Below are 13,268 nucleotides of genomic sequence, written 5' to 3' on the forward strand. Positions count from 1 at the left end.
GGGGGGGGGGGGGGGGGGGGGGGCGGACCGGACGGCAGCCGGGACCACCACGCTCCCAAACTGACAAACACACAAAAACACCAGACAAGGAAAGATTAAGGACACATCCACACTGGTACAGTTTCATTTTTAAGTGGCATTTTGAGACAAAACATCTCCGTCCTCACAAGAGGTTTAGCTAAGAGAGCTAATCTGTTTGTGTGTGAGTGTGTATCTGATGAGGAGGTGTGTAGATGTGTGTGAGTGTGTATCTGATGAGTAGGTTTGTATATGCTGTGAGTGTGGTGTGAGTGTGTATGCGCTGAGGATGTGTAGATGTGTGTGAGGTTGGTATCTGATGAGGAGGTGTGTAGTATGTGTGGTGATGTGGATTGATGAGTGTGTGTGTAGATGTGTGTGATTGGTGGATCTGATGAGGAGGTGTGGAATGTGTGTGATGTGGTCTGATGAGGAGTGTGAGGATGTGTTGAGTGGTGTAATCTGATGAGCGTGTGTAGATGTGTTGTGAGTGTGTATCTGATGAGGAGGCGTGTAGATGTGTGTGAGTGTGTATCTGATGAGGAGTGTATAGGTGTGAGTGGTATCTGATGAGCAGGTGTGTAGATGTGTGTAGTGGTGTATCTGATGACAGGTGTAGATGTGTGTGAGTGTGTATCTGATGGCAGGTTGTGTAGCTGTGTGTTAGTGTGTAGATGTGTGTTAGTGTGTATCTGATGAGCAGGGTCCACCATTCACCAACCCTCCCTCACAGATAGAATAGGTCTAGACCACATTCTATAATTTACATTCAGTGATCAAGGATTACAATATCAATAAATATAAAAAGCCTTTTATTTTGAAATTCCCACTTTATATCTAAGCTTTTTTTGCTTTTCATTTGACTGTGTGGAAGAGCTCAACAACACACTGGTCAAATCATAACACACGAGCCCAGATGACTGTTCTGAGTGCGTTTGCTTTATCTTGGGGGAGGGCGGGGGGGGGGGGGGGGGGGGGGGGGGGGGGGGGGGGGTATTTAGGGGATTGGATCGTGAATAACGGATTCGGATCTAGCTCCATCTCTCTTTGACCCTCTTACTAGACTGGACCAGAGTCAGAGGCATCACACACAAACACACTGAGTCACAAACATGCTCGGAAGCGAATCTCTTTTCTCTTGCGAGTCCAACCCGACGTCACGGAGATAAAAAACACTCGTTGATGGAGCGTTGGATCTCAGAGGCCGCGTCTGTTTTAGTTTTCACTCTGAAGGAAACCTTCCCAAAAAAACAATTTAGTCTCCCCAGAAAGATGCAGCTCGCCGGCAGTCACACGCAGTTTATGTCCCGGCGGGGCGGCGTTGAGTTATTATACTCTCCAACAATGTGACTTTCTCAGCTCTGTGAATAACCGACTGGATGACAAATGCAACGAACGCTCGAATCTGCTTGAAGAGCCAAAGCACGACACCATCTGATGTGAAAGTACGACTGCAGCCGGTTGTGTTAATATTTTACAAGTGCGCCCCCCCCCGACAAAGGGAATGAAGTATTTATGGGTGTTCTTTTTATTGAGCTACAGACCGACTTGAGTAAGCAACTCTCTCTCTCTCTCTCTCTCTCTCTCTCTCTCTCTCTCTCTCTCTCTCTTTCTCCTTATTCTTTCGCTGTACTTTTACTTTATTATTTTTTTTTAAACACAACCCAAGAGAAATACCAGTTGTGGGCACTTCGCTCCCACAGCAAACAGGAGAACAAAATATTGAAAGAGAAAAACAATAAGTTGCTCCTGAGAAAAAAGCAGCCAGCCGGAGTGTAACATGTGCATTTATGTTAAACTTATAATCCAATTACCGAGTACACAAAAAGCCACTGATCGCTCTGTTATGGGAATACAGAAAGGAGAGAAGTGCCATGTTCCGAAAACGGCTCATGTGGAAAAAATGCAAATGGCGTGAAATGAGTGTGTCTGCTAATGTGTTAGTGTAAATCCTGATACTGTGGCTCTACACGGCAGCCCTGATGACTCTCTCTCTCTCTCTCTCTCTCGGCAGGCATACTTCCGACAGGGTGTTGCCCTTCAGTACCTTGGCCGCCATGCCGACGCGCTGGCCGCCTTCGCCTCCGGGCTGGCCCAAGACCCCAAGAGCCTGCAGCTGCTGGTGGGCATGGTAGAAGCCGCCATGAAGTCGCCGTTACGAGGTGAGACGTAGTAGCTGGGTAGGGATTTTTATTTGTGTTTTGACAGGACAACTAGCATGTTAGTTAGCAGCAATTAGCCTGTGTCATTGTTAATGTTAACTAGCATGTTAGTTAGCAGCAATTAGCCTGTGTCATTGTTAATGTTAACTAGCATGCTAATTAGCAGTAATTAGCCTGTGCCTATGTTAACTTTAACTAGCATGCTAATTAGCCTGTGCCTATGTTAACGTTAACTAGCATGTTAGTTAGCAGTAATTAGCCTGTGCCTATGTTAATGTTAACTAGCATGTTAGTTAGCAGTAATTAGCCTGTGCCTATGTTAATGTTAACTAGCATGTTAGTTAGCAGTAATTAGCCTGTGCCTATGTTAACGTTAACTAGCATGTTAGTTAGCAGTAATTAGTCTGTGCCTATGTTAACGTTAACTAGCATGTTAGTTAGCAGTAATTAGCCTGTGCCTATGTTATCTCCTAACATATTCCTACGCTCTCCGTCTCTGCTGATTGGGAATGATTGAGATTTCTCTTGCACAGCTACCAGAAGACTTACAGCTTTCAGACAGGTTGCTCACGTCACATCTACGTCTTCCAGCTCAGTTGGAGGCTGCACAGTAACGCTCAGCATCAGCTTCTAACAGACTTCACTGGTCTCCGTCCAGAGCAACGGGACCTGTTGGTCCATTTCTTTAACTGTCAACGCTCAAAGCACACAGATCTGTCGCTTAAATCAACTCATCGACCAAGTCGACAAAATCGCATATACGTCAGAGACTTTCTTTAGTCGAGGACAGCCCTATTTCACAGGGCGTCACTGTCAGTCTGCTTCACCGTCTCGTTTTGTCCCACAACCGCCGTCTCTAAAAATAAAACAATCCTCGCTCTGGCAGTCAATGAGCGTGTTGGGGGTGACTTTACCTGTCAGGGATTTTACCCTTTCGGAAAGCAGGCCTTCTCTCCACCCGTCTGTCTTTCCGTCTCTGTGACTGACTGCTGGTGTCGTGCACTTACCTCCGGACTCGGAGGCCTGACGCCTGCAGCTTCAGCACATCTTATAGTCAGCCGGGCTGATCACACGCCCAGATAGCCCCTTATCTTAATGAGCATCCAACCCCGATGCCATTGTCTGCATCTGGCCCTGTGTAAGGCCTTTTTTCTAAAGCTGAGTGGATTTATAAGCAGCTCATTCAAGCCAAGATTGTAACTAAAATGTGTTTCTGTTATGCGTTATTATCTGTCGTATCAGCCAATCTGCAGTGACCTGATTGTCCGTGTCTAATCGGCGTGGGCCGGCCAAACGAGCCTCAAAACAAACCTGGCAACAATTTTTACTTCAGATGACCGCCGCCGAGAATTTACTGTTCTTCAGATCTGGATGCCAACAAAGACTGAGTCATCCTGCAGTCCTGCTGTGTCATTGTTCCCCCCCCCCCCCCCCCCCCCCCCCCCCCCCCCCCCCCAAAGTGTGCTGAGAACTGCGCCTGTGAATAAATGCGGCCTTGTTTGAGAAGTCAAGAAATTTTAATGAACTGTACTGTGAGATCTGCAGCTCTGAAGGGCTTTGTTCACTGAGGAATCCGTTTTTTCTTTGATTGAGTACAGCTTCTCTGAATACGGGTGTGTGTGTGTGTGTGTGTGTGTGTAAAAAAAGAAACCACTGCAAAGAGAATAAAGAATGGAGAGCCCATCTGAGCGGCATTGAGCACATAAGCCTGTCACTGGAGCCAACACAAGAAAAAGGGATTGGGTGCGAGCCCAGACCTGAGCATTATGGACCAGAATGGGTCCTCACTGCTGAGAAAAAACCCAACATTTAGCCCAAGCCATTTAATCTCTTAATTGTTTACTCCATTCCCCACAATGCCAGGCAACCAGCAGAGGACCTAATCCAAGGTGTGTTAAGGAGAGGCAGCTAGGTCGAAGGATTAAGAGCAATGATCCTCTCAGAGGGGGACGATAATCAGTGTAACGCCAGCAAACAGGGAGGATAATCAGTGTAACTCCAAGTCCCCTGATGGAGGAAAGCAAGGCGATGCGTTCCCGCTAGGGCAGGAAATGGTACATCAATATCGATTCAATTCAATTTTATTTATAGTATGAATTCATAACAAGAGTTATCTGGAGACCCTTTACAGATAGAGCAGGTCTAGACCACACTCCAGAATTTACAAGGACCCAACAGGTCTAGTAGTTTCCTCCAGAACAAGCAACAGGGCCACAGTGGCAAGTAAAAACTTCCTTTTAGGAAGAAACCTGGGACAGACCCAGACCCAGACCCAGGCCCAGGCCCAGACCCAGACCCAGAACCAGACCCAGACCCAGACCCAGACCCAGACCCAGGCTCTCGGTAGGTGGTGTCTGACGACCGGTTGGGGTTAGAATGAAGAGTGGCAATAACAGTCCCAAAAAATAGTAGTTTGTAGTAGTTCTTTGTAGTAGTTCATGGCGTAGCAGGGCACTGTGGGCATTACAGGATGTAGCAGGACGTAGCAGGATGTAGCAGGATGTAGCAAGACGTAGCAGGGCACAGCAGGACGTAGCAGGACGTAGCAGGACGTAGCAGGACGTAGCAAGGACGTAGCAGCGTAGCAGCGTAGCAGGGCGTAGCAGGACGTAGCAGGACGTAGCAGGATGTAGCAGGGCGTGGCAGGGCACAGCAGGGCGTAGCAGGACGTAGCAGGGCGTAGCAGGGCACAGCAGGACGTAGCAGGACACAGCAGAGCATAGCAGGACGTCGCAGGACGTAGCAGGACGTAGCAGGGTACAGCAGTATGTAGCAGGATGTAGCAGGACGTAGCAGGGCACAGCAGTATGTAGCAGGATGTAGCAGGACGTAGCAGGGCGTAGCAGGACGCAGCAGGGCACAGCAGAACGTAGCAGGACGTAGCAGGGTACAGCAAGACACAGCAGGATGTAGCAGGGCGTAGCAGGGCGTAGCAGGGCGTTGGAGCCTCCCTGACCCGAGGAAACATGCTGGGGACGAAGAGCATCGCAGACTCCGGGGAATGACTCCCTGTTGCCTGTAACGTCTGTTTCGCCCCACCAGGGGGCAGCGCTGGTGCTTAAAGATGAACTGAACTGGAATTTGAATAATGGTGATGCAACAGATGCATTTTTTATTTCTTCTCGTTGGTACAATGATTAAAATGGGTGAATTTGTTAAAAGGAATAAAATGGTCAGTTGAAAGTGTTGTTGTTGTCACCCGGGCGCCGCCATGTTGGAATTCCACAATCTACTACGTCACTGGCATGCTAAGCTACTCCGTGGCTAACTAGCACTAGCAGCGCAGCCATAGGAACACCATACAAAGAGTCTGAGGCTAGCGGACATATGGCTGGGGAAACGGGAGCCAAGAAGTCGTGGGGGGGGGTCATACTGTATTGCCCCTGGCTGCAGTAATGAACTGTACAGGGCTAAGACAGCTGGTTAAAACCAGTCCTCAACTCAAGGCTAGCAGCTAGCTGCCTTAAAACGGGCTAGCCGTCCGACAGACCCTGGATTTCGAGTCTGTAGCGAGCATTTTCCAGCCGCTGCCTAGACGCCAGTGACGTCATCGAAATTGTCAGCGTCCTAATACCAACGAACGCAATTTTTGTGTTGCTTAAAGAAAGCTCTGTTTATTTGATTAATTAAAATCTTTGGTGTAATTTATTTTTAATTATCATAACCAACAAGTTATCAACGTATATTCGTTCAGTTCAGTTCATCTTTAAGGGGCACTGAAATTCAGTTTGGGGGGGGGGGGGATAGCGGCCATATTGGCCCATATTGGATGTTAATGGCCCATATTGTAAATGTAAATGTATTTTATTTATATAGCACCTTACATCGACCGATAGGTGAACCAAAGTGCTTCACAACAGATAAAACCACAGATTTAAAACAACACACCACTAACAAAGATACAATAATGAATAAGAAAAGTGAGAAAAAGATAAAAAATAAAATAAAATCAATATAAATGTGCCATCACATTACTAGGTACCAAACGCCACCTTAAAAAAATGCGTCTTAAGTCTTGATTTAAAAAGACCCAGGTCAGTAACGCTACGCATCTCACTGGGCAGCTTCTTCCAGAGCTTAGGTCCAGAAACCGAAAAAGCGCGGTCCCCCCAGTGTTTCAGTTTTGACCTGGGCACTTCCAACATGAGTTGATTAGATGACCTCAACGTCCTACCATGATTACGAATAGTCAGCATGTCTAAAATGGCCGTTATTGGCCCATATTGGCCCATATTGGCCCATATTGGCCCATTGGATGTTATTGGCCCATATTGGCCCATATTGGATGTTATTGGCCCATATTGGCCCATATTGGATGTTATTGGCCCATATTGGCCGTTATTGGCCCATATTGGCCCATATTGGCCCATAGTGGCCCATATTGACCCATATTGGCCCATATGCCCAATGGATTTATGGCCCATATTGGCCGTTATTGGGCCATATTGGCCGTATTGGCCCATATGGAGTATGGCCCATATGGATGTTATTGGCCCATGTACTTGGCCGTTATTGGCCCATATTGGCCCATATTGCAGGCCCATAGTGGCCCTATGGCCATATTGGCCCATGATATGGCTATTGGCCCCTATTGGGTTATTGGCCCATTTGGCCCATATTGGCCCCTATTGGCCCATAGTGGCCCATATGCCATATTGGCCCATATTGGCCCATATGGATATTGCCCTATTGGCCTTATTGGCCCATATTGGCCGTTATGGCCCATATTGGATGATGGCCATTGGCTTATTGGCCCATATTGGCCGTATTGGCATATTGGCCCATATTGGCCCATTATGGGCCCATAGTGGGCCCTTTGGCCATATTGGCCCCATATTGGATGTTATTGGCCCATATTGGCCCATATTGGCCGTTATTGGCCCATATTGGCCCATATTGGATGTTATTGGCCCATATTGGCCGTGTATTGGCCGTTATTGCCCATATTGGCATATTGGATGTTATGGCCCCTATGGAGTTTGGCCCATATTGGGTATGGGCCCATTATGGATGTCATTGGCCATATTGGCCCATATTGATGTTATGGCCCATATTGGACTGTTATTGGCCCATATTGGCCCCTATGGCCCATATGGATGTTATGGCCAATTGGCCGTTATTGGCCCATATTAGCGTTATTGGCCCCATTGGATGTTATTGGCCCATATTGGGATGTATGGCCCATATGGCGTTATTGGCCCTATTGGCCTATGGCCATAGTGGCCCAAGTGGCCATATTGGCATATTGGCCATATTGGATGTTATGGGCCCATATTGGCCCCTATTGGCGTTATTGGCCCATATGGATGGTTATGGCCCATATTGGCCGTTATTGGATGTTATTGGCCCATATTGGCCCATTTGGATGTGATTGGCCCATATTGGCCGTTATGGCCATAGTGGCCCATAGTGGCCCATATTGGCCCATATTGGCCAATATTGGATGTTATTGGCCCATATTGGCCGTTATTGGCCCATATTGGCCCATATTGGGCCCATATTGGCCGTTATTGGCCCATATTGGCCCATATGGCGTTATGGCCCATATTGGGCCCGTATTGGATTTATATGGCCCATATTGGCCCATATTGGCCATATTGGATGTATTGGCCCATATTGGCCGTTTTATGGCGTTATGGCCCATATTGGCCCATATTGGCCCCATATTGGCCGTTATTGGCCCATATTGGCCCCATATTGGCCCCATATTGGCCGTTATTGGCCCATATTGGCCCATATTAGCCCATATTGGCCCATATTGGCCCCATATTGGCCGTTATTGGCCCATATTGGCCCATATTGGCCCCATATTGGCCGTTATTGGCCCATATTGGCGCCCGGTCTCCGTACCCAACCATTGCACTCGGCTGGTTGTCCACCTTCTTGTTTTTTGGTTGTACCAACAGTGTAATTCCACTCGTAATCCTTTTATAATTACACTTAATCTCTTATAGCGGTTCTGCAAACCTGGCGTTTTATTCCCTTCTCTGGATGAACTCGAGGTTTTTTTTTTGTCTCCCATCTTGCCCAGAACGAGCTGATAGCATCTCGCTGTGATTGCAGCGTTCGCTCCTCTGAGTCGTTTATCTTACCCCAGACATCATCAGTCCTCCCAAAAGCACCCCCTATGTTTTATTTTCTGCCACCGAGCCAAGAGATCCATCCGAAGGCACCCATACCAAATGAGCAAATGAATAAATCAGGACCGAGGGAGGCGAATAATGAACTTCAGAGCGATTTCAAGGCATGTGTCTTCAAGGGGACTCGGTGGGAAGTCAGTTCATCAAAGCTGGCTTTGTATCCGCGGTAAAGCTAATATTATATGTATAATGCCCCAATTCTTAGCGTGTCATATACAATTCAACCCTCGGTACCTGACACACACACACACACACACACACACACACACACACACACACACACACACGCGCACACACTTCCACTCCTCGGTGCATAGCTCCACGTTTCCTCTCATTATTCTGGAGTCAAGCAGCTGTTGTGCACCCATGTGATTTGTACTGTATTTCCCACACAGGTGGAAACTGGTGCAATCTCACCTCCCTTCGCCATTTTGTTTTTAATTAATATTTCTGGGGCTCTTTTCCTTTTTATTTCAGAGTGACAGTGGATGGACAGGAAAGGTGGGGGGCACCTAGAAAAGGGTCATAGTCATATTACTCTGAAGTAACAGTACTTTTACTTGAGTCATATTACTCTGAAGTAAGAGTACTTTTACTTGAGTCATATTACTCTGAAGTAACAGTACTTTTACTCGAGTACAATGTTTGGCTCCTCTACCCACCTCTGGGTGCAGATGTGTATTTCTGCCATAAGTACACAGTTGTTACAGTAAAGTGTTTCCCCGGCTGCAGAAACACCGTTAAAATGTGTATCAATGAGGCAGAGGTTGGATACTTGAAGAGAGAGTGTGTGTGTGTGTGTGTGTGTTTAGGTGTGTGTGTGTGTGTGTGTTTAGGTGTGTGTCTGTAGGTGAATTAGCATGTGTGTGTGTGTGTGTGTTTAGGTGTGTGTCTGTAGGTGAATTAGTGTGTGTGTGTCTGTAGGTGAATTAGTGTGTGCATGTGTGTGTGTGTTTAGGTGTGTGTCTGTAGGTGATTTAGCGTGTGCGTGTCTGTGTGTCTGTGTGTCTGTAGGTGAATTAGCGTGTGTGTGTGTGTGTGTGTGTCTGTAGGTGAATTAGCGTGTGTGTGTGTGTGTGTGTGTCTGTAGGTGAATTAGCGCGTGCGTGTGTGTTTAGGTGTGTGTCTGTAGGTGATTTAGCGTGTGCGTGTGTGTGTGTGTGTGTGTAAAGGACGCTTTTGACTGCATGTGTGAGGGAGCATCTCATAACACAAGACGTGAGATGATGTTGTCATAACTACCTGTTTATGAATGCAACAGCCATGACACCTTTCTTTATTTTTTTTAAAGGATTGTGTGCGTGTGTGATTTATGACACCTGAACAAAATCCCACCACAATCTCGGGAATTACACATGGCGACCAGCAACTGGTTCCACCATGCAAAAGACCTGACATTATTCCCAGTACCAACTACCAACGTTCGCTCACGTTCGACTGTAGGTATAGGCACACACGAGTCATACGAATTTAGAGTCACGGTGGATGTTGTTATCAATTCCACATATTATATACATAATATATCAATCCTATATATATATTGTAAGAATTGTTCGCACAATGCCATACCAGGAGTGCACTTTCGGCAGTCGTTGGACCTGATCGAGCCGACAGCCTATGCACTTAATATGGCTCAAACCCTATTTCCCAATATGGAGGCCAGTGAGAATTCAGCATCCACCAGAGAACCCAAACATGCATCAAACTACAAACCACCACACACACACACACACACCACACAACACACACAACAACAAACACCACACACACACACAGAGAACACATCCCAGACAACACGACAGACACATAGAGACACACACACAGAGGACACACCCCGCACACACAGCGACAGACATAGAGACACACCACAGAGAACAGGAGCACACAACACACACACACACACACACACACACAACACAAGAACACCCACAGACACACCACACAGACACACAGACACACACACACACACACAGACAACACACACACACAAGCGACACACCCGACACACACAGACAGACACATAGAGACACACACACAGAGACAGAGACCACCACACACACACACACAACAACACAGAGACACACGACACAACACACACACATAGAACAGACAGACACACCACACACACACACACACCACACACACACACACAACACAGACACAAGACAGACACACAACAGACACCACACCCACACAGACACAGACACACACACAGACCACACCACACAACCACACACACACAAAACACACCACACACACCACACAGACACACACCACACACACAGAAGACACAACACAGACAAGAAAACACCCACACACACACAACAACACCACACAACACACACAAACCCACACAACACAGACAAGACACACACACAGACCACAGCAGAACACACACAGACACAGGACACACCACAGAACACACACACACAGCACACACACACACACAACCCCCAACCCACACAACACACCACACACACACACAGACAACAATAAGACAAAAAACAGACACCCGACACACACAGACAGACACTAGACACAAACACAAACACACACACCAACAGACAGACACCTAGAGACACACACACACACACAACCACACAGACACAGAGACACACACCACACACACACACACACCACACACACAGAGACACACACAGACACAACACACCAGACACACAGACACACACACACACACACACACACACACACACACAGAGACACACCACAGACACACACAGACAGACACATAGAGACACACACACAGAGACAGAGCACACAACCAACACACACAAACACACACACAGACACAACACACACCACAAGACACAACAACACACACACACACACACACCAACACACACACCAACACATACACAGAACAGACACACACACAGAACGCACACACACACAGACACACACACAACACACACACAAAGACACACACACACACACACACACACACACAGACACACACACACACAACACAATACACGAGACACACACACAGACACACAGACACACACACACACACACACCACACAGAGACACACCACACCACAACACACACACACACAGACGACCACAGAGACAACACACAGACCAACACACACAACCACACACACACACACCACCAGACACACACCACACACACAGAGACACGGAGACACACACACAAGACCACACAAGACACACACACACCGAGACACAGAGACACACACACACACAGACACACACACACACACACACACAGAGCCACAGAAAACACACACAGACACACACACAGACAAGACACAGAAACACACACACACACACACGACACACACACACCACACACACACACACACAAGACACACGGACACACACACAGACACACAGACACACAGACACACACACACACACACAGACACACACACACACACACAAACACACACAGAGACACAGAGACACACACACACACACTGCTCCCTTGCCCTCCCGTCCTGTTGTTGGATGCTGGTGTCTGCCGGAGGGCTTTGTGATCCGGGGGGGGGCCGTGGATCCTGAATCCCGCGCGGCCCTCCATTGATTTGTGTCATTGTGTGCGTTTTTAGCCTCTGCAGAGGTCACCTTGAGGGTCTCTTTTGCTCTGCATTCCTCCGCTGCTGCCCCACCGGCTGCATCAGCTTCCCCATCGCTCGTTAAACTCCATCTCAAACCCCCCCACTCCGCCCTCTGGACGCGGATTCTTCTCATCAAACTTGTGCCGTTTTTATGCAGATTTGTTGTTAATTGTTACTCTGGAAACCCGGAGTTCTCTGAGACCACGATTAGAATTTGCTCAGCGAGTTCCTCTGGCATCGAGTAATGCTGCTCATTAACTATGCTCTCGTAGCCGAGCTGCACCAATCACATCGTTGTATCCAGGGGCGGATTTAGTCGTTTTGAGGCCTAAGGCAAACACAGGCATGGGGCCCCCCCCCCACAACCCTCGTTCTCCCCCTTTTCAGTCCTTATTTATCTGAGAAAGACGTGCTTGTAACTTTTCTCCAGTCTTCAGTAGACTCAACCTGGGCTGACACTACTCTTCATCAGTGTTAGCATCGCTAGATTAACCTGGGCTAACACTACTCTTCATCAGTGTTAGCATCGCTAGATTAACCTGGGCTAACACTACTCTTCATCAGTGTTAGCATCACTAGAGCAACCTGGGCTGACACTACTCTTCATCAGTGTTAGCATCGCTAGAGCTACGGGCGACACTACTCTTCACAGTGTTAGCATCGCTAGATTAACGGGTAACATACTCTTCAGTGTTGCATCGCTAGATAACCTGGGTAACACTACTCTTCATCCAGTGTTAGCATCGCTTAGATTAACCTGGGCTAACACTACTTTCATCAGTGTTAGCATCATAGACAATGGGCTAACACTACTTTCATCAGGGTTAGCATCACTAGATAACCTGGCTAACACTACTCTCATCAGGTTAGCATCGCTAGAGCAACCTGGGCTAACATACTCTTCATCAGGTGTTAGCATCGCTAGAGAACCTGGGCTCACATACTCTTCATCAGTGTTAGCATCGCTAGCGCATGCCCGGCTTTTGTTGGTTCTTAGTAACGTTAATGTTAGTGTCGTCAGTAGCCGTGTTTGAAAGGTTGTACCTTGGAACTTTTGCTAAAAAGTTCGCTTTCTCCGCTTCTTCTTCTTCCTTTTTCAGAACCACTTCGGTAGCTTCGCTTCATTTTCCACCGTCTGAGCCTCCAGCTTACAGCGCTGAGCTGTTTGTTTACAGCAGGATAATGGAATAGTCCAATGTAGTGGGGACTGGGGGGGGGGGAGTTTCTCATCATGAATTAAACAATCGGATAGCACTTTAGCGTATCAGTGTTTTAGAGATATATTAATTGGTGAAAGTAAGACAACAAATCGTAACATAAGTAGGAGGCGTTTTTACGGGGCACCT

The 13,268-nt window shown here is 47.5% G+C and overlaps 1 protein-coding gene across 1 annotated transcript in view; it reads left to right on the plus strand.

Annotated features, from left to right (window-relative positions):
- Nucleotides 1-13,268, plus strand: part of LOC116686697 (tetratricopeptide repeat protein 28) — a 331,008-nt gene that overhangs the window by 306,692 nt on the left and 11,048 nt on the right. The window contains exon 3 of the mRNA XM_032511726.1: nt 2,033-2,180. Within this exon, the coding sequence (XP_032367617.1) occupies nt 2,033-2,180 (148 nt within the window). The remainder of the gene's footprint in view (nt 1-2,032; nt 2,181-13,268) is intronic.

Source organism: Etheostoma spectabile, unplaced genomic scaffold (assembly GCF_008692095.1).
Source record: "Etheostoma spectabile isolate EspeVRDwgs_2016 unplaced genomic scaffold, UIUC_Espe_1.0 scaffold452, whole genome shotgun sequence".
Classification (NCBI taxonomy): domain Eukaryota; kingdom Metazoa; phylum Chordata; class Actinopteri; order Perciformes; family Percidae; genus Etheostoma; species Etheostoma spectabile.